This window comes from Sphaerodactylus townsendi, linkage group LG01, assembly GCF_021028975.2.
Source record: "Sphaerodactylus townsendi isolate TG3544 linkage group LG01, MPM_Stown_v2.3, whole genome shotgun sequence".
Lineage (NCBI taxonomy): Eukaryota > Metazoa > Chordata > Lepidosauria > Squamata > Sphaerodactylidae > Sphaerodactylus > Sphaerodactylus townsendi.
The window spans coordinates 102,217,624-102,242,930 of record NC_059425.1 but is presented as its reverse complement, the minus strand read 5'-3'; the positions used below and the strand labels follow the sequence as shown (position 1 = coordinate 102,242,930).

The 25,307-nt window shown below is 42.1% G+C and overlaps 1 protein-coding gene across 1 annotated transcript in view; it reads right to left on the bottom strand.

Annotated features, from left to right (window-relative positions):
- The window catches only part of ADGB (androglobin), a 126,850-nt gene that overhangs the window by 34,987 nt on the left and 66,556 nt on the right, over positions 1–25,307 (bottom strand). The window contains exons 23-27 of the mRNA XM_048505347.1: positions 22,567–22,698; positions 21,135–21,228; positions 18,317–18,451; positions 16,290–16,443; positions 14,213–14,400 (exon numbers count right to left, since the gene is read on the bottom strand). Of these exons, the coding sequence (XP_048361304.1) occupies positions 14,213–14,400; positions 16,290–16,443; positions 18,317–18,451; positions 21,135–21,228; positions 22,567–22,698 (703 nt within the window). The remainder of the gene's footprint in view (positions 1–14,212; positions 14,401–16,289; positions 16,444–18,316; positions 18,452–21,134; positions 21,229–22,566; positions 22,699–25,307) is intronic.

The window sequence follows — 25,307 nt, the reverse complement described above, 5'->3', positions numbered from 1 at the left end:
TCAGCAAGAGATTATCCTGATGATACCACCCAGGTTTAGTGAAGTTTCATTCAAGGGGTCAAGAGTTATGGACCCTCCAAGGGTGAAACCCCATCTTCTATTAGCTCCCATTGGAAACAATGGGGGATAGAACTCCCAACTTTGGGGGTCCATAACTTTGGACCCCCTGAACTAAACTTCACCAAACAACTGGTATCATCAAGAGTGTCTCTGATGATGCCACAATTGTAATGCCACTAGCCAACCTAAAAACTGCACCCCCTGGTGGTAGATGAAATGAAAATCCTAAAATATTTTTTAAAATACATCTCACTCGTTATTTATAAGTTGAGGGGAACTTTTTTTCTGGCACAAAAAATGTGCTGAAAAATTTGACTTATGTGCGAGTATATATGGGTACTCGGCACAAGTCCCACAATCTGAGGAATTAGGAATGGCTGTTGGGGAGAAAGGAAAATTGAGCCAGATCTAAAGTGACCATCAATACCTTCTACAGTTAGGATCACTGGATTCAACCTATAGATGTGGACAGTTCCAGAAAACCTAAATATTCTGCGATTTCCAGTGGGACTTAAGTACATTTTATTCGTTACGATGGGTTTGAATCATTACATGTTACTGGCATTTAACTGAAATAGAAATCTTCTTTATCATTCCATTAGCAATTTTACATATAGACTGCAATTCTGACAATGCACGTTTCTAAACCAAATACCATTGACCAAAATGGGCTTTTCTCCTCAATTATACCGCATGGGATTGTATAGCACTTTATTCCATTAAATCTCTTTTGGTAATTTTAAACATCTATTACAAGATGACTTAAGATGACTCACCTTTAATTTCATTTTTCTCTAATTCTCTCAATGACTGAACAAATGTCATTTTGGTTTTCAGTAGAGAGAGCCAGCTGTTCTGCAACACCTTGGCTTGTACAATATACTTGTGAGGCTGTGAAAATTGGAAATGCAAAAAGTTACTATTTTATAATCTTCACGGGCCATTATCCTAGAAGTCTTATTAGGAACATGTTTTTACTTTCACTCTCTTTATTACAGTCACTCTATTTAGAAGAAGGTGGGGGGGGTGAAAGAAGGAAGGTGGAGTGAATGGAAAAGAGGAATTGATTCTAAAAATTTCACAGCACAAAGGCTGTCCCTCTGATGATAGAAAAAGAAGAATCAAAGGTAAAAATGATGAAATTGATATTGAGGCATTGTCAGAACATCTGGCTTGTTAGTCCTGGTGTAGTTAGAGTGTCAGCTACAATATGTAAGACCCATTTTCTAATCCTCATTCTGCCAAGGAAGTTTGCAGGATAATCTTGGGCCAGTCACATACTTCCAGACTAACCTACCTTGCACACTGTTATTGAGGATAAAATGGAGGAGAGAGGAATGATGTTTATAAACTGCTCTGGGCTCCCACATTCAGGAGATGGAGGTGGAGCATAAATGAAGGTAATCTGATAATTCTGGCAACCTCTTTCAAAGCATACATCTTCATGTGCAAACTCAAATTCTATGAAGTACAGAGTTGATTAAAAACTTAGCATGTTGTTGGTGTAGAGATTCTACACTTGAATTTTGTTAATCAAACTCTTATGCAAAACCTTAATGAAATTTGAAAACAGTAGTACCTATTAGATAATTATTTGATCATTAGACTTGAGATTTGCTCTAATTTCACAAAGCTCACCTTGTTGCAAAGCCAATCCTTTGCATTTTTTATTTTTAAATATGGCTGATCTCTCCTAGCACCATCAGTAAAATCAGAACTTGCTCAATATGATTAAATAAAATTAAATTGGGACTGCCTGCATCCTTCCAACACAACAATGTGTTCCATGCTCTCTTCACTCCCAAGCTAAAGGTCCCAGGCTAAAAGAAGATGCATTCAGGGGCAGCAAACAAATTGCTGAGTCGGTGAAAGCTAATAGTCAGTTTCCTGACATCCCTCAGGCTCCCCACCCCCCCCTGCATTTCCCCTCCCCTCCCCTTCCCCTGGGACCTGAGTGTGTTGTCATAAAAAAAAAAAAAACCTGCGAGGAGCCCTGACCTGGAGAGACCCAGGCCAACGCCCGATCTCCTCAGATCTCAAGAAACCAAGAAGAGCCAGACTCTGAAAATCTAGACAGCCAGGTTTTGCTTGCCCCATTCCTCCGCATTAAGACTTCTGGGTAGCCCTGAGCTAGTCACAGTTCTCTCAGAACTCTCTCAGTCTACCCAGAGGCAGTCAGCCAGCAAACCATCTCTAGACATCTCTTGCCTTGAAAGGAAATCCTATGGGCTCACCATAAAATGCACAAATGAAATGAAAATGAAAATAAAAACAAGGCCCAGGAAGCTTCCATATTTCTCTTGCTGACTAGTATATACCCAGCACAGGTTGATACAAGACACATGCTCTATTTTTTGTGACCAATGCCTAAAAGACAAAGTTAGTAGTGGAGCTGCACCATATGGTGTCCTACACTATATCTTGCATGTTGTCAATCTTGTTCCATCCATAGACTTGGATCCCATGAAGGGATTTCCATGGACAGAATATGGCAAGTGATTTTTTTTTTGTATCTCCTCAGACCCCTGACTCCTCCTACTGTTCCTGGAGTTTGCTTCCCCAAGGAAGCAGCATATTTTGGAATGCAGTAGAAAGGGGAGATACAAAAAAGCTATGTTACATTAACAGAAATCCCAGCTATCACTGAAACTCTCAGGTAGATTCAAACCCATGTTCAGCTGCTAACCTATGTCATTCTGGATATGCAAAAGTGCTTGCTTGATGGACTAAAGGTGTACTCCTTGCTGCCAATATAAAAACTTTTAAAAAGCAAGTTAAGCTCAAATGATCTGTGTTCAATGTCTTGGCCCACACTTTTGGCTTTTTTTGAGCAAAGTGCATTTAAAGAAGACAACAGATTTTTTCCTGATAACCAAAGGTACATTCTAACAGAAGACTTGATTTTTGAAAATAAAAATCAGCTGCCAAAAAGAGACCCTAAACTAAAAATAGAAAGAAGCAGAGAGACCCCCTATGTCCCAACTGCTACAGACATTTTGTCTTGCTTCTACTAAAATGTGAATTTCAGATTTCAAATCATATTCATTTTATCATGAAGCAGACTGTTCATGCATCTAACAACATAAATGCTAAGAATGCCCACATCTTAGCTGAACAATAACTGCCCAGTGGCTATGGAAATCTTAATTTCGATAGACCCATGTTATAAAACTACTTCCTGCTTTCAAGGCAGGGCTCAGCATTGGAGGCTGAATCTCAGGGAAGCTAGAGCTCCAAAATAAATCAAAATTAGGGGAAGAATTACTGTAAACACAGGATAATCAAAGGCTACAAAGGGGGGATGGAGACTTGAATGTTTAATAATTCAAAGAGACGGCTTTTGGAAGGTGTTGCTTTTTTATCTTAAGTGGTAACTGTGAAGAATCTACTTGCTGCACAACTAATTTCATTATATAAGCCTATCTGAAAAAAAAGAATCCAAGTTCCGTATATGGTTTGCACAAATGTGTTTACGGCTTCTCCAACTGATTTCTTAACATGCGCTGACAACTAATCCTACATTCTGTTGCTTTGCGCTGCAGGTTTGTAAGACTGCACTGTTTCCTCCTATCCCACCCCCTTTCAAGCCAGCTCCCCAGATCTGACCCAAATCTATCACCTGAAACTATTGATGCCTTCTGCTGTGACAGGCATAGAGATCAACACTTCTTCCTCTACTAAAAGTTGGTCCCTTCCTGTAGAGTCTTGATGGGAGACTTGACATTCTTCTGTCCAGATACTGCACCTTGCCACAAAGAGATTTACAGCTTCAGGTTCCTTTTTCGCAGTGCTTTGAGGAACCTGAAGCCTTTACTTGCTGGAAGAGAGACATAACAACATCAGAAACTTTTAAGAACTTGTTAGGGATTATTTTTTTGTAAAATTAAAGGTTTATTTATTGAATTTTTTAGATTCTAAGCTTAACTGTTACCAGTAAGTTCTGCCTTTTTTACTTCATTGTAAGAACTATCAGTTTTTCAACAGCCTTTCTGTTGTGTAGCAGGAACTCGACAAATTACACTGTGCTATTGCATGTTTAATGTATGTATTCTCGAAGGCTTTCATGGCCAGAATCACTGGAGTGTTATATGGTTTCCAGGCTGTATGGCCGTGTTCTAGTAGCAGATGTTTTGCCACCATCTCGTGGCTGGTATCCTCTAAAGATGCCAGACACAGATGAAAGCCAACGTCAGGAGAAAAAATACTGGTTTCACGGCCATACAATAAACCACCTAACACCTACAGCTGTTTAGCAGTATCTCTTTTTTTGGTTGGGAAATGGTGAGGATATATGCCATATCCTAAATGTCATCATGAATTTTTCAAATTTGAGAAACAATTAGCCACAACTGAGCATGGCTGCAGCTGCCGGCCGAGAAGGGCACAGCAAAGTGGGTGTTTGGGGTTTCTTCCCTTGGAAGGGCGGAAGCAGAGGCAGGAACATGCCTGTGGCGTTGCTTTCTTTGATGCACGGCATCACCAGAGGGGCAGGGCTGGCTGCCTTATAAGGCCCTGTTAGGCTCTCACTCCTTTCTTTCCATTAATGCTGGCAACCGTTTTACCCATCTCTCCCTATTTTCTACAATATTAATGTATGTGTTCTTTTGTCATAGCAGCCAGACAAGTGGGTTGCAGTATAGAGGAACATTGGGGAGAGGAGTCGGGGAGCTACCCCTCTTGGGGTTTGTGGGGTGGACCAAGCCGCATGTCGGGGATGCCCAGGTGAGAGCTACTGAGGCTTGCACCCCTTAACAATGTAAACGGATCTCCAGCAGAGTGGCCTTCTGCCCAGCGGAGTTCCACTACTGCAGTTCAAGGTCACCACATTTTTCCTCCAACGGGTGGGTTGGCGGGAAAGGTTCATTGAGGGGACAGAACTGGGGCTGCCCAATGTACAGTTCAAATCCCATGCTAAACCTTCACGCTTCTTTGCACATTTTGTCAATAAGCGATTTGGCTATGGACAAAAAAAATTTATCCTGAGATATGGCTGATGAGTGTTTTTTTCTCTCTAGGGACCCTGGGCAGTATGGTTCCGCATATAGGTGGCAAATAAAATCTAAGTGGCATCAAAAATATTTTACAGAATAATTGCTTATCTGATTGCTAGAAAGGTATACATATTTTTCATGAATTATTGTTCTTCAGCACTTTTCAGTCACAAGAGAAAATAAGTTAATTTTTTATGTCAGTTCCTTGCGACCAACAGAAACAAAAGGTATGAGACACTACTTCATGAATGGCTGAGTTGTGATGAAAATGTAGCAGTCTTAAAAAATTACTTCATTTCAATTAAACCTTCAAAACTTGGTTTGAGGATATTTAATTTTTAAGAAATTGAATATATATATATATACACACACACCAAAAAATGCATAACATCAAATACACACACATCAAATAACAGGAAATTCCAACTAGACATCTTAGTTTCACATCATAAAATTCAAATAATTTTGAAATACTTCCAAAGAAGATGCTCAGGTGTCTGCGGAAATTCTGAGGGAATGAGATAACTGGAGGACTGGGGAGGCCTTCCCATGGGCTCTTGCCACTCCTGTGTGGCACACAGATGTGTGGATGAAATTGAGGTATTGTCAAGGATTTGGAGGTTGGAGCTAGAAGTCTGAGAGATGGATTCAGCAAAAGAACATGCTTTTTGCATTTCAGATCTGATTTGGACTGGCTCTTTAGAGTATTGTGAGGTATCTCAGAAGGCTGGTGTCCTGAAAAGCTGACCCCACTTCCAATGGCCCATGGGCCAGATGTAGCGATTAAAGAAGATTTCTATACCAGACAATATCAATTCTTCACCACAGCAGTCACTTCAGTCAGGCGTCTTGGGCATTGTATCTCCATGAAACATCTGAGAATCTAGGGAAGAATGAATGCTCCCACACCTTTGATCGCCCTCATCTTCCTTGCCAGCAAGCTATGTTTTCCTTAATGAGGTATTTCCAGTTATAAGCACCTCACTAATACTGGTGGTAGCCCTGGAAAAGTGGTGGGAACCCCAAGGTGAAGAACATGGCCAAAGAACCAATGGTATGGGCTTCACACTACATCATGCACACTATTATCTGCCCCTCCCCCTCCCCCTCTAGTACAGTACAGTGGTGTGCAGTCATCATCAGCACTTTGTTCATATTTTCTAACATCAGGCAGTTATCACACTATCTCCTACCATACACATTATTCTAGCCAAATGTAAGTCTCATTACACACAATATTTTTTCAGCAGCAATCATGACCCAGACATGGTGCTTGTATCATCCTTTAAAGCACAAACAATGTGGTGATATGGCTGGCCTGGGATCTGATGCAATCCACCTGGTCTCCATTATGGAGAAAGGGGGAGATAAAAATGAATAAACACCACATATTTCAAGTTCATAATGTTGAGGTATATATCATAATATTATTGCTGCCTATTCTGTGTCTCTCTGTTGAAGTAGTAATCCTAACGTGCTATTTATAATACTTACACTGACAGCCAATGGTTTCTCATTAGACTATGAAAAGAAAGAAAAGCAAGGAAAAAAAGATTATAACAGCATGGCCCTTCCCAATAGTGCTCCACGATTTCTTCCTCTGAATCTAGAATTTGGAATTTAAATTATTACATCTGGTTTAGAGGTCTGCTACTTGCACATGCGCAATAAGTGGTGCTGTTGCTTTTGCAGCTTATACCTATAGGTGGAGAAAATTTCAGAAAGAGGCATGTTAAGAGGAGTCAGTTCCAGAGACAAAAAGCTCTCAGCTTCTAAAATCTCTCTCTGATGTGCAAGAAAAGATACAATTACACTGCTTTTGGATATTAAACTCATAGACAGAAGTTTCTAAAATTATTTGAAAACATGCAAACTGCCAAATTCATAAAAGTGAAACAGACATTAAAATTCTAATGTTGAGCGAATCAAAATGGAGCAAGATACTGTTCTTAAGAATTAAAAACAAAGGAAGAGATGAGTGAAAATTAGCAACTGGTCAGACCCTTCTGTTTCAAATTGTAGAATAGGGTTCATAGAGCCAGTGTAGCCAAAGGCTGCATAAGATTGCGGCCTGTTCGGAGCTCAGTTTCATGTTTTGAAACTCTTCCTCCTTATCATGTGCTGTTTTTGGCAGGAAGCCACTGAAGAGGAAAAGGAGTTGCTTTGGAAATCTTCTCCACTGCCAGCTTGCATCTTACTATGTGTGACTGCAGGGGAACACAACTTGATGAACTCTTGATTTCAAGCAGCTGAAGAGCCCGTTTATTTTGAATAGTTTTTAGCAGTCAAAAGATGGGGAGATATCTTTACAAAGCAATGTTGTAGCCAAGTTTGCAGATCAGCACAAAATAAGTCAGGATAGAGTAAAGCAAGGTTGACTGGCAGAGGAAGCTGGGAGGATAAACTCACAAAATGGGTGAGTGGAGCAACAATAGGGCAAATGAAATTCAGTGTAAAAGTAACTGTAAGAGTAATGCACATGGGAACAAAGCATCCTAGCAGAAATATATGTGTTCGGCAGGTCCTGAACTTTCTGAAACAGAAAGAGAGTTTGGGAGTTTATAGTAGGCCGCTTTAGCATCAAAGTGTGTCCCGGTCAGAGTATAACAGAAGTGAAAAAACAAAATTCCATACTAGGGACCTGTGGGAGAAGTACTAGAAAATAAAACAGCCAGCACTCCTGTGAAGGAAGTTGACCTTTACCAGGCCCCCAAACTTCCAGGGGAACAAAAAACCTCATGGGCCTCTGGCATTCCACCATGCAGGGGCCACTGTTGAGAAAAGCTCTCCAGGCTGATCCCACCCCCCAACCTCCAAAAGGCGCCCTCCTCCCTGACCCCAGTGCCCCTAGCCAGGAATATATGGACAGAACATAAGGTGAAGCCAGCTGGATCAGACCAGAATGTCCCAAATTCCAGCTCTAGAGCTGCTCCTTGGTAGCCCACCAGGTGCCTTTGGGAGCTCACATGCAGGATGTGAAAACAATGGCCTTCTGCGGCTGTTGCTCCCGATCTGCCACCAGGTCTGTTAAGGCATTTGCAATCTCAGATCAAGGAGGATCAAGATTGGTAGCCATAGATCGACTTCTCCTCCTGAAATCTGTCCAAGCCCTTTTAAAAGCTAACCTCCAGATTAGTGGCCATCACCACCTCCTGTGGCAGCATATTCCAAACACCAATCACCACGTTGCGTGAAGAAGTGTTTCCTTTTATTAGTCCTAATTCTCACCCCCAGCATTTTCAATGAATACCCCCCTGGGTCTAGTATTGTGAGAAAGAGAGAAAAATTTCTCTCTGTCCAGCATTTTCTACCCCATGCATAATTTTGTGAGACTTCAAACTAAAGAGTCCCTAACGCTGCAGCCACTCTCCTCATAGGGAAGGTGCTCCAGTCCCCTCAATAATACATGTTGCCCTTCTCTGCACTTTTTCTATCTCCTCAATATCACTTTTTGAGATGCTTGGCTGATAGAACTAAGACTGAGCCTCCAAGTGCGGTCGCACCACTGCTTTATATAAGGGCATGACAATCTTTGCAGTTTTATTCTCAGATTCCTTTTCTAATTATCCCCAGCATAGAGTTTGCCTTTTTCACAGCTGCCATGCATTGAGTTGACTTGTTCCATGGAACTATCAACTAAGGCGTACAAATCCCTTTCCTGGTCTGTGACTGATGGCACTGACCCCTGTAAGCGTGTGCTCATGAAGTTTGGATTTTTTGCCCCTATGTGCATCACTTTACATTTGGCTACATTGAACTGCATTTGCCATTTCTACGACCTCTCACCTTTTTTATCAAGGTCCGCTTGGAGCTCTTCGCAATCCTTTGTGGTTCTCTCCACCCTACATCACTTGGTATCATCTGCACACTTGCCCCCCACGCTACCCACCCCTACTTCGAGGCCATTTATGAATAGGTTAAAGAGCGCTTGTCCCAAAACAGATCCTTGGTGGACACCACTCCCGACATCTCTCCATTGTGAGAACTTCCCATTTACACCCACTCTTTGAACACCACTGTTTCTCTACCAGTGTTTAATCCAAAGGATGACTTCCCCTCTTGTTGCTTCATTGCTGAGTTTTTTCTCAACAGTCTCTGGTGAGGAACTTTGTCAAAAGCACTGGAAATCCAAGTAGACAATGTCCACTGGTTCCCCCATATCCACATGTCTGTTTACACCCTCAAAGAACTCTAGTAAGTTTGTAAGACAGGATTTGCCTCTGCAAAAGCCATGGAGACTCTTTCTCAGCAGGTCTTGCTTTTCTACATGTTTTATAATTTTATCTTTGGCAGTAGATTCTACTAATTTACCAGGAACAGGTGTGAAACTGGCCCCAGCCTGTAATTTCCCAGGTCCCCCCTGAATCCTTTCTTAAAGATTGGTGTGACATTGGCCATCTTCCAGTCTTCAGGGATGGGGCTAGATTTCAGGGATAAGTTGCATATTAAGGAGAGAAGATCAGCAATTTCATGCTTGAGCTCTTTAAGAGCTCTTGCCTGAATGCAATCTGGGCCAGGGGATTGGGTAACATTTAGTTTATCAATCCCTGCCAGAACTTCTTCCTTGTCCACCACTATCTTCCCTTGTCTACCACTAAGTGGTCTGCTTGCACTCTCTCAAGAACCCAGGACCAAAGCTGTTTAGGGCTTTTCCTCAAGGAGTTAAGTACTAGCACTCTGAATTAGTTCCAGTGGTATTTCGGAGGCCAACATTTCAGAAAGCAATTACATAAAAACTGGAATGATGTACTCTCCCAATGTGGGGAGCATCAGTCAGCATATGAGCCACTATATTCTGCACAAGCTCAAGCTTCTAGATCAGGGGTCTGCAACCTGTGGCTATCCAGATGTTCGCGGACCTGAATTCCCATCAGCCCCTACCACGCGGTTTTGGCATGGGGGGTTTGGCAGCAGAAGCGGCAGGCATGGGAGGTATGCCAATGCAAGTTTTGTTCTCTGACTAATAACGTACCTGGCACCTGCAATCCAGCTGAGGCTCGTGGTATTGTGACAGGGGAGCATGGGGCACATGGTGAGCTCTTGGAGCAGTGAGCATGTGTGCCCTGGGGGCTGATGGGATTCGTAGTCCATGAACATCTGGAGAGCCGTAAGAGGTTGCCAGATCCCTGTTCTAGATAGTTCTCAAAAGCATTCCCATGTATAGCATGTTACATTAATTAAATATGGATTACTGTAATTCTAGAGCACCAGAGGTTTAGTGGGCAAAAATGGCGCCCAGAACATGACCAGCTCGCCATGCACACTCTACCCACCTCCCCGCACTCACCCCCCTTGTGCACCACTCTATGGCAGCCAGCAGGAAGGCCGGGGAGGGGCAGGAGCTGCCTCGCCGAGGTGCTCCTCGGGCTGAGCCACCTGCTGACAAGCCTTGCCCCTCCCCGGCTCCCTGGGATGATGGCAGGAGCCAGCATGCAGGAAGGCTGGGAGGGCAGGAGCCAGCCTGCTGCCATGGTGCCCGCCTCGAGCTGCCTGCCAGAGCCCCTATCGCCCGAGTCCTGCTCCTCCCTGGCCTGCAGCTGTGGCAGGCAGCTTCAGCCGGCAACCCAGTGGCAGCTCCCAGCATGATGTCAATCCATGTCATATCCTCTGAGGACATCCCCATGTGTATAAAACAGGAGACAGTGCTACTGAGCCCTGGGGAATTCAACAACTGCTTCGGACCCTAGGCCCTGGGGAATTCAACAACAGCTTCGGACCCTAGGCCCTCTGTCACTCCAAGAAGGATAGCATGAGTAAATGGTATCAAAAGCCACTGAAAGATTTAGGAGCACCAACAGGGAGAAAGACTTTGCCTCTGATCATCCACATAAGTGTGTCCAAGGCTGTCTCTATTCCAAATCCCCTGATTAAAACCCTCACTGACACCGCAATCTAGGAAATCAGTTTCATCCAAGTTTACCTGAGAGTTGTACCACCACCAAGCTCCACAACCTTGCCCAGAGAGGGGATACTGACTACAGGGCAATAGTTGTTAAAATCCTCGGAATCCAGCGAGGCCTCTTCAGGAGGGAACATACCACTGCCTCCTTTCAAAGCATGAGGCACCTCCCCCACTCTCTAGTGAGGCATTCACCACCTCCTGGACTCAATCAATGCAAACCCCTTTCCCCTTAACTATTATATTTGATTAGCCATGATGGGCAGGATCAAGAGAGAAGGTGTTAGCTGCAAACCCTGCACGAACAACTTGTCCCATGCATTTGGGTTGAAATAATTGAAACTGATCCCATACAACCAGACCAGATGGATCTCTGGGAACCACCTCAGAATAAAACCAAAATCATGGAATACAATTCCATACACATTTGAGAGACTTTGTCTTGGAAACTGTTTTGCAAAATCATCACAGCTGACCTTCTGCAGGTGGAGCCGATCCTGCTGGCTTGGAGGCAGACATAAAACCATTTTTTTTTTTTTTTTTTTTTTTTTTTTTTTTTTTTTTTTTTTTTTGTTTGTTTTTTTTTTTTTTTTTTTTTTTTTTTTTGTGCGAAACCACTCAGAAGCGCTGGCTTTAGCCGGACAGCTGTTTGTGGAAGTAATGGAGGTGGAAAAGTACACCCTCTTTGCTGCTACCTGAAGTAGGCAATACAATGAGTGAGTTCTTCTTACTAATGTCCAAGTCAGATTCACAGTGGGTTTCTCCACCTGTGCAAAAGATGTCAGCCTAACTGCTTCATGGCCCTAAGCTCCCCAGTATACCAGAAGGCTATCCAGGCTCTACCAGTAAACTGAGGACACTTCAAAAGCAATTGTGTCAACAGCCCAGGTCATCTTGCCATTCTTTAGTACAACCAGGCTCCCTCAACAGGAGCACAAGCCATGTGTTGACTGGAAACTCCCCCAAAGCCCTCAGAAATCCTTCATATTCCCATCTTGCTCACTGAGAACAGAACAGAGCATTTCAATTGGTCCCACACACCTCTGCAAAGAGAAAGTGACACCAATAGTCAAAATTTCGGGTAGTGATCCATCCCATGACAATACCGACAGATCTTGAAGCCCTTCACCAACAAACCACCACGCCTTCGTTCGGTTGCAAACACCAGGTCTGAGAGGTATGTTCTGCTTCATTTTGTAGAGTTAGACCACATTGAAGAGAGAAGAGTCTGGATTTACACTCCACCTTTCCCTCCTGCAAGAAGACCCAAAGGGGCTTACAAACTCCTTTCCCTTCCTCTCCCCACAACAGACCCCTTGTGAGGTTGCTGGGGCTGAGAGAGTTCTGAAGAACTGTGACTAGCCCAAGGTCACCTAGTAGGAATGTAGGAGTATGGAAACACATCTGGTTCACCAGATAAGCCTCCGCCACTCAGGGGGAGGAGTGGGGAATCAAACCTGGTTCTCCAGATTATAATCCACCTGCTCTTAACCACTACATCATGCTGAGAGCCAGCCTCCCTTGGTTGTTAAGGCTGACCATGAGGTTCTCACCATGATGCATGCCAGGTTAGCCTTCTCATCCATGATCAGAGTCATGGATGGGAGGAATCCAGAGCCAAGACCTGGCATTCTGGCCAGCAGCACCCTCAGGCCCGAGGAATGGCCAGCATGGCTCCCTGAGACCTATGAGAGTCATGTCATGAGCAGGTCCCCGAGTGATGAGGACTTTGATGTAGAGCTTGGAAGCACCATGGAACCAGAGCCAGCTCCTTGTGAAGAGATGCAGGCAGCAGAGATCCAAGCCTTCTCTCTGCCAGCCAAGGCAAGAACCTCATGCTATTAATACCTGAGAGAGAGTCATCAGTATCTTTAGAGGAGCTGAGTAATGGGTCAGCTGTGCAAGGACACAGACAGAGGCATCTACACAGTAAAAGGAGAAGAGCTTGTCTGGCTGCTCAGTTTTAGCAAAAGGCTCTGTGAGCTAAGGGCATCTGCTTCTGATGAAGGCCCAAGAGAGAGTATCTGCAGGAGCCCTGGCCCATCGGCAGGGCATCCGCCTTAAGCCCTGTTTGGGAGCTTGGCACAGCCTGGGTGCAACAATTGGCATTCCCTAAGAAGTACCATGTGCTTGGGCTCCTCCTTAGCCATTTAGCCTTCTTCTTTTGCCATTCATGCTGCCTTGACCCCTCGGATACTGACTTACGGCCTAGAGATGTTACCTGCCTGAACTCTGGGATTCGAACATTTTAACAACAGGTTCCGATGGTGGTGGGATTCAAATAATGACTGTTAAAAAGTATTTTAAAAATATTTTAATGTCACTTTTTTGTGCAAGGTTTTAAAAATATTAATACTTAAAAATATTTTAAGTATTAAAAAAGTGATATTTTAAATTTTAACAACAGGTTATATAGAACCTTCGGAACCCCCTGAATCCCACCTCTAAGCTATTTGGACCTATGCCACCTTACACACCACCTGCCTAGGCACATGCGGTGGCTTAACCTGTTCAGCGACTTCCTGGCTGCCTCAGTCATCTGCTGGCCCATCACTTGGGACCCAAGCAGCAAAAATGGAAAGTGACAGTCTTCAGACTTCTCTGAACTCAGTTCTTTTGCCACACACCACCATACTGCCCTTTGCCCATGATCTTCGGGATCCTGCCCTCCACACTCCCTGCCCACCCTCTCCCCTGGGCAAACAGCCAGCCTCCAGCCAGCTCCCAAACCCTGCAGCCTCATTGCACTGGCTGCTCACTGTGGTTCCCTGGAGGTGCAGAATATTTAGCTCTTACCCAGGCCACTTGGGGCTCTTTGATGTTATTGGGAAACGGAACTGGAGCTGTCTCCCACTTAGTCACCTCCCTCCCCAGATCAACCTCCCACCCTGACCTGGTTTTTGCACTCCCCAGTCCAGGCCCAGGTGAGTTTTGCAATATTATTACCTAAATTACTATTGGGTCAGGAAAAATTATGGAACTTGAAGTTCACGGAGAGCTCTGCCCTAGTACCTCAAACATTTCTTAGACCTTGGGAAGACATCTTGAGAAATACAGGTACAGCCAAACCTAAAAGTCTAGCAGCTTTCTGGCGGATTTCCAAACTTGGAATTTCTAGAGGAGCCAAGTTGGGCCTTCTTACAATGGGCCAACAGAGGAATTAATACTTTTAGCCACTGCATCAATATTAAAAAATCCCAAATGTACTTTCAAAACTTAAATGTACATCTGCATTAACATTTTATCATGTTCTCATCTTTACCTGAAGATAATATGCTTATCGTTTGGCACATAATAATCTTTAACTTCTTTAACTGAATAGACATTGTTTAGAGTCTCACGAACAGCAATAGGAAGGGGCATGTAGGAACCGATGAGCCGCAGCTTCCACTTCGCGGCCGTCACTGGTAAATCACCAGTTTGAACTTCAGCCATGAAGGTATAGCCTTTCTGGAATAAAATGGACAATTTTCCCAGAAATTCACATAGATAAAAATGATGGTTTAGAAAACAATTATAACAGCAATGACTAGTGATGCGTGTATCATTACTATTCTATACATGTTACCGCTGAGGAAATTTTCCCAGGTTTGCAGAAACTACTGCCCCCCCTCCCCAGCTGTTGCGGATTTTCAGGGTTATGTGGTCATGATCTGGTAGTTTTTGCTCCTAACATTTCACCCGCATCTGTGGCTGGCATCTTCAGAGAAAAGTGTCAATAAGATGTGTTTTTCCATGGCATAGCATGGAGTGATTGTGTGGTGGGGTATACCATAGCCACACAGCGGTGGCAAAGCCACCAGGGGACGGAGGGGGTGCAACGCATCAGGTGCACCATTTCTAGTCATGTGGGGGGGGAATCCCCCCTCCCTTCCCCTCCCCCCACCCTCCACCCCCCCTGTGGCGCACCACCCCACTTACTTTAAGGAATGAAGCAGGCTGGAAGCCTGCCTGCGTTGCCTAGGCCTGGTGGGAACTACATTTCCCAGGGGTTCCTGAGAAATGTAGTTCCCACCAGGCCCAGGCAACGCAGGCAGGCTTCTGGCCTTCTTCTCCAGCCAGCTCCTTTCCTAAAAATAAATGGGGTGTGGGGTGTGTGGGGGCACCCCGGGGGTGTGGGGGGGTGCCACGGGGCGCCACGGAGGGGGGTGCAAAAGCCAGAGTGTGCACCGGGCACACTCTGATCTAGCTATGCCTCTGCCACACAGCCTGGAAAACCCACAACAGCCAGTTGATTCTTTTACAATACAACCCACTCCCCGAAAAAATGCTTACTTTAAAAAAAGCCCTCTGACTGGGGGGAGGGGGAAGACAAACGAAAATAAGTTTAGTAAAAGGAACATTACAATAATGATATCTGTACATGTGCAGATGTAGTAAAAAGAAAACCATGTTTAGGCAACTTTTCTGTTTGCTAGATCTGCCCAAATTGCTTTAAAAAAAATGAGGGGGCAGTGGCAAGGATAAGGAGACAAGTAGTAGGAAACAGCAAGTTGGAGTCAGCAGTGATTAAGAAGAAGCCGCTAATCTGAAATTTTTATATTCTTAAAACAGAATACAGGATGAGTTTGAAATTTCATTGGAGTAGATGTTTGAAAGAAAGTTGCAAGATGTCCAGAAGGCTATTAGGATATAGAAACAAAAAGCAGCCATTATTTCATTGACAATACAGTAGTAAATCAAGTTCCCAAGGGTGTTTCATCAGGCTGGGCGTTTATATATCTATATCTATCTACACACACATGCATGCATGCACGCACGCGTATGTGAATACACAACTTCTCATTTGAAGATTATCTTCTTCCTTTTGAGGAAACCCTGTCTGATACTTAAACAAGCTCATGATGGTTCTTGCCCCCAGCCACTAAGTAAAATAACCTGTCTGATTTATATTGATTCTTTACCCAGTGAATCACATAAAAGTAACCTTGAGCTTTTGTTAGCATGAGGTATACTATTTTTCTTGTTCTTCTCCCCCAAGGATCCTGAATTATTATTTGTATTGAGGTGAATCTGATTAATTGCTGACTTAAATATTCTCAAAGGAAGAAAATAGCCAAGGTTGGTAGTGGGGGTAGGGGGTGGGTTGCTTTCATTCTCAGTAATCTTTAGTGCATCTTGAAACCTATTTTGCACCCAAACTAATCACATTCCACATTCTATATTAAAACTATACAATGCACACAGGCTTCTTCATCATGTCCTGTAACATAATTCATTCTCCCCCTCCTTCCCTTCCTCAGCCTTTTAAAAGTTGTGAGGAAACTTGAAAACTTGCACACTATTTTGTGATATTTTGATTGGCTTTTCGAATTTATCTTCACAGTTTTATTTCTTACTTTATTTTTTGTATAAAGATGTGGCGCCACTCTAAGGAAGATCTGAGGCATTTCCTTCAGTGTGTCATTGTCAACCACGTGCAACACACAATTAGGTATAGCTGTGTACACTTTTGGCACTATGACCATATCTTCTGGCACATAAAATATTTCCCTAAAAAAATGGAGGCAGGAAAGGGAAGATAATATATTTTAACGGAAATCATAAATGCTTATGTCCCATATCTATAGTGCTGTTAAACATAACTTTGCTTCACATTATTGAGGGACGTTAATAATAAGTTTCTACTTCCACACTAAGTTAGCTAATTAGTTACCATCAGATTGGGCAGAAACTTCCTGAGTTTTTTTGGGGGAAGAGACATTTGAAAAAATAGACTGTAGGCCAGAATCAAGAACAGCGGTAAACTAGCTACTGCGGCCCTGGAAAAATAACACTGGGCTAGTGGTGGGGGAAGGGTAGATCTCCTGAGCCCATCTCCTTGAAAGTCTCCTTGCTGCTATCAGGTCAGCTGAAAGGTGAGCAGGCTGGCAAGGATGGCACTAAGAGGGAAAAAAATACGGTTGGCACAGTGATTGTCTTTATCTCACCTGTGGGACAAAATGCTTCCAGGAAAAGACAAAACCCTCTATCAGGTGAAGGTGCAGGGCTGAGGGGGGGGGGGGGAGATCATTTCCAGGGCTATTTTGTCCACTCAGTCTTCCTGTGATCAAGAGCAGCACTTGCTTTTTATTATCATGATACAGACAGACACAAAAAAGGTAACAAATCTCCATCCTGATTATCTACCAAACAGCAAACGGCACACCCATACATCCCCAACTCAGTTTAGGGCCATTTAGGATTTAACCCTATCAAGAGAGAAGTCTGATAAATTCACCCCCCCCCAAAAAAAAATCAGGCTGTCTGTTGCTTGCCAAGCTCATTAAGAGCCCTTAATTAGTTTACTAGAAGCTCATTAAGAGCCATCAATTAGTTTACTAGTTGAGCTGTGAATCTCATACTGGACAGTGGAGCTTGCTGTCACTCAAGAAAGTACCTTGGAGACAGCCCTGTGGTTGATTGGGAAGATCAGGAGGTTGTGGCCAACAATATCTCTATTGTACACTATAGCAAAAAGAGAACATTCCCTTATTTCTTTTCCTCTACCCACCATCCTTGTAGCCTGAAGCAATTTCACATTTGTTTATACCCCCCCTCCCAAACGATCTAAGTGCAGTTGTTCACGGTTTAGCCAAAGTGAAAGCAGTATTCTTCCGCTGTAGAAAATTGTCCCAAATGTTTAACAGCGTTAAATCATTGTTTTAAATACAGCCTTCATCAAAACCATAATTCTGTGTACTACCAAACCATAATTCTGTGTACTATCTGTGTACTGTATTCAATCACCCACAATTGAAAGTAATGGGTAGCTTAGATCTTCCGGTGGAAAAGGGGAAAACCAAGGCACAAGGGTGCTGTCATTTTATTGATTTAAAATTTTCCCCCAAGTCTCCAATAGAGATTTATGTAGCCAGGGATCTGGTAAGTTACGACTCCATTAAACTATATACCTTGTTTTAAATAACTTTTAAATTTCTTCAATAAACCTTTTTTGTTTCCTTTTTGTGTGAGTTACTGGGGAGTGACCTGAATCTACTTTGGCCAGAATTTGGTTACGTTGTGGCACCAAGATAGGGCCAGCTTTGACGAATCCTTCTTCCCCCTGCTGAATTTTACTAACTTGGGGGTCGGCAACCTTTGCCACCCAAAGAGCCATTTGGACCCGTTTTCCACAGCCCCGAAGATCTACTGAGCCGGAGAGGCAGCTCCACATGGAGGTTTGGCCCCTCTCAGGGGTGCCAAGCAGGGAAACCCTCTCTGCCCGACTGAGTTCCCTGTGCTGCTTACAGTCATTTTTTTATTCAAATAAGTCACTTGAGGAGCTTATTTTTCTTGAAAAGAGAAGTAAATGCAAGACATAAATAAGTAATAAAAAATGACACTCAGCAATGAAGAAATTCATACAGAAATAAGCAAAACTCACCGGAAGACCACAAACCAAAAATTGGGTGGCTGATCACCATATGTCACAGTATAATCAGCAAAAGATGTCTTAGTCCATTCATCGTTATAGCAGCGATATCTCTGCACTGATTTACAATTACTTTTAAATATATCTCTGATTAAAACACAACGCAAATGACAGAAAAACATCAGCTGACATTGTCATAAAGGCTACTGAATTTCAAGCGTCCTTTGTTCTTTATCAGTCATTCCATGCCAAATCAGCATGAGTATTGCATCAGTCACTGAATTCATGGAAATTATGCAGAATCATTACATAATATGAAATGCATTGAAACTCTTTTTTTAAAAAAAATCTATCACTTGGAGAATGAAAATTTGTTCAAGGTCACATTTCCCTTAGGATATGGGAAATGGATGAATGCATTGGATGGGGTTCAATTTTAACAGCAAAAAATATCTGGTTTGGCAATAAAGTGTACAAGTAATTCTATAGAGAAAGGCAGGACTGGCTAATAACATCTTTCAAATGACATAAGCCAGATGAAACATATATTTATTTGAAAACTGAGGTCTGTCAGTGGATGTGCCATCATCCCGCTCCCCATGGGAAATACTGGCAAGCTGTTTTGCAGCTTGGCCTTTTTCAGGCCATATATAGGAAATGAGAACAATGTAACCTTTTAACCAATCAGATTATAGCTGTGGTGGCGAACCTTTGGCACTCCAGATGTTATGGACTACAATTCCCATCAGCCCCTGCCAGCATGGCCAATTGACCATGCTGGCAGGGGCTGTTGGGAATTGTAGTCCATAACATCTGGAGTGCCAAAGGTTTGCCACCACTGGATTATAGCAAGATTCTTTGATTCATTTTCTTAGAGCTTAGCTATGCAGCTTTAGACAACAGTTTGGTCTTTTTAAAACTGTGAGTCTGACTAACTTTGGAACCAAGGATGGTTTTATTTGCATATATAAAATGATACATACTTTTGTGTGTCTGTGTGTGTATTATATATATATATTTCAGATATTTCAGATTATATATATATATTTCAGATTTCATAATTATTTCAGATATAAATATATAATTATTTAAGAATTAGATGTAATGCATCTTAATTCTATCAATTTAATACCATGAAAATTAGGCAAAATAAAAAAATGATCAACTAAAATAATTGTGCATTTTTAAACTTTACATATGAACCATATGAAAAATCTGGGTTAGGTCCAGTTAAGGGATTGAAATAGCCTTGGTAATTCTGGTAGATCACCTGCACTAGGAGACAGACAGAAGGAATGTGACTTTGTTCATTCTCCCAGGCCTCTCAGAGTCTTTCAATACCATCGATCACCTTTCTGTGATGGTTGTTGGTCTATCTGGAAGTTAGGTTTCAGAAGGTGGTGCTGGGGGCTGCTATTCAGCTTCTTGGCCTTTCAACTATGGGGTCCCACAAGGATACATCTTGTCCCCTATGTTCTTCAATATCTACATGAAACAGGGTTAGGTCATCCATATACCAGGGAAGGCTGTCACAAATATGTGACTGACACTCAGCTCTGTCTCACACCTTCAGCTGAACCAAGGGAAGCTGTTCTAACTCGAAGCCAGTGTCTAGTAGCAGTTTTGGAGTGGGTAAAGGCTAATGAATTGAAGCTTAACCCTGAAAAGATGAAAGTGACACTGGAGAGTGGAAGGGCGGAGCCACCAGTTCTGGAAAGGATACCATTCCCTTTGAAGGAACAGGTCCATAGTCTTGGGGGGGGAGGGGTGGTCTTGGACCCAGACCTATGGCTGAATAAGCAGGTGGCAGCTGTGACCAAGACTGTCTTTTAATAGCTTCCACTGGTTAGCCAGCCATAGCTTTTCCCAGGTAGAAAAGATCTGGCCACTGTGATGCAAGCCCTGATTACATCTAGATTAGATAATTGCAAGGAGCTTTACATACAGCTACCCTTGAAAAGTATTCAGAAACTTTAATTGAGGCAGGATGCTGCAACCAAGAATGTTGACTGGAGTGGATTTTAGCAACCATCACTTCAGTCTTGACTGATCTGCAGTAGCTCCCGATTTGCTTCTGGGCACAATTCAAGGTGATGGTTTTGACCTTCAAAGCGCTGTATGGTTTGAGAATAACATACTCAAGGGACTGTCTACCTCCTTATGTACCCACCCAGCTACTACGGTCATCTTTGGCGATCCTGCATTGGTTTCCACCACCTTCTGAGATTAAGGGGGTAGTAACCTCAGAGAGGGCCTTCTTCATCATGCCACCTGGAATTTTCTTCCCAGGGAGATTCGTCTGGCCCCTTCTGTTTCTGTCTTTCTCTAGCAGTTGAAGTTTCTTTTGTTCCATTTAGCATTCCCTCAATGATCCCTCCTTCCTTCAAATGTTTTAATTGTTGTTTTATGTCTTTGTATGTGTTTTAGCTTTAATTGTTTTAGTGATGCATGTTTTTGTGGGCAACTGGCTTTAAATGATTTTAAAACGTGGTTTTATGTTGTATGTTACAATTTGTTAGCCACCTTGGTGGTCCTTGTGAAGGCAGAAGGCAGGATGTAAATTTTGTTACACAAAATTAAGTATACAAAAATCTCTCTAAAAACCAAGTCACTGGTATGGTTCAATTAGCAGAGATATTTGCTTCAGAGATCAGGACAAGCAACATAAAACCCATAGACGTATCTGACCCTCCAAAAGTGTTTTCTTATTGCTTGTGCAGTGTTGCAGGACAATTATTCTGACAGTGAAGAGAAGAGAGGGGGGAAAAAGCTTTTCAGAAGGAAACACAGAGTTCAGGTAAATGGTAATGCAAAAGCCAAAGTATATCACCTCAAAAATGTCAATGAATACTGTTCAAAATTTGGCTCGATTAGAGCCCACAACTTTTGAAGTGTTTCTCTGACTTTAATATTCTCCTTGGTACCTGAAAATTTTAAAAAGTTTAGAATTAGTAACTACCTCCAAGAAAAAAGTATTGTGACTTACAATGTTCTGAATAATTTGTTAATTGGATATTTATCAAATGTGAAATGTAGTCTGAAAGCATGTTGTATGTAATAACACAGCAAACTAGATCAGCTGTAAAGAAATCTGCAATAACTTTTCCTTGTAAGTGTAAAAGTTTAAAGGAGTTGAATGAAAGCAGATTCAGATTGGGGCCAAACTCTAGGACAGGCAGCGGTTAATCCTTTTTCTGTACCATATTCTTTTCTTTAAAGAAAGTTTGCAAGCAGATTGGACCGCAGTTCTCCCTGCATGAATAGCCAGTATGGTGTTGGTCAGGATTAAGGGTGTTGGACCAGTATCTGGGGTAATCCCCAGTTGTGTCACTTGTTTGACTCCCCACTTGTGTCATGGAAATTTGCTGGGTGACCTAGGCCCAGTCCACATACTCTCAGCCTAACCTACCTCATAGGGTTGTTGTGAGGATAAAATGGAAAAGAATGGTGTAAGATGCTCTGGCTCCCCACTGGGGAGAAAGGCTGGGATACAAATGAATTAAATAAATAAATGTCACCAGGTTTGGCCTTTGTTACATACAGCCTGTCACCATCTATGTTCTAGTAGACTATATTTTGAAGTACACAGACAGTGAATGAGCAAGTGCTAGTAAATACACTGTACAAGGAATGTTTGAATAGGTTCTAACTGACTGAGTCAGCTGTCAGACTTGTCTAAAATAATGACACTGTTTTATGGCATACCATCGAATTTTAAGGAAGAATCAAGCATGTATGAGCTGTACCACACTGTAGATACAGCACATTCACATCATATTAGCACTCTAGAGTCTGAAGTGACAGCCTCAGGCATGCTATAAACAATTCAAAGAGCTAGGTTTGATTTTAAAATCCCAGAACCTTTGTCCAGGCATACCTATCAGTGCACTTCCTTCCTTTGGAAGCATCATGATAATGTCCACCAGGGGGATATGTCACAGCTGGCTTGATCACTGGTAAACTCTCAGGGGGTTTTGTAGTCCCAAGCTAATTCAGTCCCCTCTTACAGGTGGCATTAATTTGTTTTTTTTTAATGCAGATCATGGATGTCTGATATATCAATTAGTTTGATCCTCACACAAAAAAGCTTCACTTTACAAATTGTAACTGTATGTTCATACCACAGACATCCAGAAAACTTTGCAATAACCCCATGTAAGATGTACAAATTCTGCATAAAGGAAGTTATATGTTTGCAGTCTCATTTAAGCTAAGCTCAAATTGTGGGTCTTTCTTTTCCCTGCATTGTAAGAAATCCTGACCTGGTCTTCTGCCATTAATTATCTGCCTCACATAAGTTCCTCTCCAAGCAGCCTGTATTTTAAGCACAGCAGCTTCTTCTTCAGGTGTAGGAATTCTGTTTTGCCACTGGGAAGCATTTATCTCTGCAATATCTGAAAAGAAGAACAGAATGAGAGAGAGAAGAACTGGTGAGAGAGAGTGTATCACTGATGTCAGGTTTGCACAAAAAAAAACCCATTTATTTATTTTGAACTTTTGTACACTGCCTCCCCCGACCTGTTAAAAGCAGTTTGCCACAATAAACAAAAATAAATGAAGCAAATATACAGTAAAGATAAATTATACTGACAAAAACAAATCAATAAAACTATCTATACAAATAATAAAAAAGGCCAACAAAAGCAAGCCAGGGCATAAAGGCACATAAAATGATGCAGTCTAAAATTATATCAATCAACATTTCCCAATGTGTGAATCAGGTACTGTCCAAATACAATCTTTATGTTTTACATAGAACCGTATACGACAAATCTGGAGGCACATTCACTTATATAACGACAGGTTGTGCCAGCGTAATTGATTACATTGCAGTCTCGCCATCTTTATTAGTAAAAGTGGTATTCTTTGAAGTAGGGGACACGTGTCTAAGTGATCACTGCCCCCTCAGGCTAGTTCTCAAATGTGATACAAGTGTAATACTTCCATCAGTCCCAGAGATGGCTGAAGGGCTATTTCCAGGGCACAGGAGATTGAAATGGTCAGACTATTTGCAAAACAAGGTAGCTCAAATTTTGTCAACTGATGAATTGACAAACTGTCACGCGGCTATACTGAAATGTGGAAATGACATTTTAGAGCAATATGAGGAGATAACAAACCAACTTAAACCTATATTAAGCAATAACAAATGCCCATTTCCAGTGATTCATTCAAATCATGCCTGGAATGATCGAGAATGCAAATCCTTTTAAAAAAATCTGTTAAAACAAATGAGGCAAGCAAGATATAGCAAAGAGGAAACTAAGGTAACTCAAGTAAAACAACTCAAAATACGATATAGGGATTTGCTTAATAGAAAGAAAGAAGAACATGCCAAACAACTTTGGGAGAAATTAGATGAGGCCGTTAAATGAAAAGATGAGTCCCAATTTTGGGCATTAGTTTCCTTAGGAACAAACAGAACAGCCAATCAGTTTGAAGCCCAAATATCAGGAAATACATGGTATGCACATTACTCCAGAATTTTTGGTATAACACAGTCAACATTCAGTTCTTCAGAAGACATAAGTCCATTATGTAATGTAAAAATTTCGGCTTTACCAGACTGGCCTCCAGTCTCAGAGAAAACAATTAAGAACTTAATTTCATCTTTGGCATCTGGCAAATCACCAGGTGAGGATTTAATTCCACCTGACTTATTTAAATTTTTTTCCAGTTGGTGGTCTCCAGTGTTAGCCAAGGTATTTACTCACATTAACAAATTTGGTATCTTCCCCAAAGGCTGGAAATTAAGTATAGTGATTCCAATCCACAAAAAAGGTGACAAAACCGATCCAAAGAACTATCGACCAGTAAGCTTATTAAATACGGCCTCAAAAATCTACGGCAAATTTTTATATCAAAAATTAGAAGATTGGGTTATAGACAACCATCTAATATATCCACATCAAGCAGGTTTTAAAAGAGGACAATCTACCATTGACCACTGTCAAAGCCTTTACAATCTGGCATTTTCAGGAATAGAAAGCCCTACCAGAGCCTTATATGTGGCTTTTGTAGATCTGGCCATGGCTTTCAATTCAATTGACAGAAACAGACTCTGGTCAAAACTAGAGAAATTAAAAATCGATCAACGTTTGTTATTCCTTTTTTGTGAATTACATACAGACACCCAGGCTAGGATTAGAGTTGGTATGATGGGCTCCCTAACAAAAAATATCAATTAAACGAGGTGTAAAGCTTTTTAATCTCTATATAAACGATATTGTACAAAGGTTATCAGGACCAGAATACATAGCCCCTTCTATTAACCAACAGAAAATTTCCATCCTATTGTACGCAGATGACATGGTCCTAATTTCTCAAACCCGATTGGGATTAAAAAGACTGCTCAATAGTTTGGGTGAATACTGCAAGGAGGAAGCACTCTGCATCAATTATATCAAAACAAAGGCTATGGTATTTAGGAAAAAACCGAAAAAACACTCCTGGACGATACAAGGAATTCCTATAGAGCAATGCAGCTCATTTAAATATCTAGGAATTAACTTTAGTGAGACCTTAAATTGGAAAGTACACTTAGGAACTTTAAGAATCTCAGCTATAAAAATAATAGGGGCAATTATGAGATTCTATTACTCAAAAGGTGGTTGTCTTGTAGATCCAGCTATAAAACTGTTTGAAACAAGCACGTAGGTAAGGGGGGGTTCTCGGGTTTGAACCCCCCCCATTCATGTCCGAAGCTCCGCCCACCCGTTTGTGGGTTTTTAAAACATTTTTAGTGTTTTTCGGTTTTTGGCCTGCAGGGGGCGCATTGTTTGGGCTAGCAGCACCAAACTTTCAGGGATTGTTTGGTGGACTCTCCTGATGATACTACGCAGGTTTGGTGAGGTTTGGTTCAGGGGGTCCAAAGTTATGGACTCCCAAAGGGGGTACCCCCATCCTCCATTGTTTCCAATGGGAGCTAATAGAAGATGGGGGCTACTCATTTGAGGGTCCATAACTTTGGACACCCTGAACTAAATTTCACCAAACCTGGGTG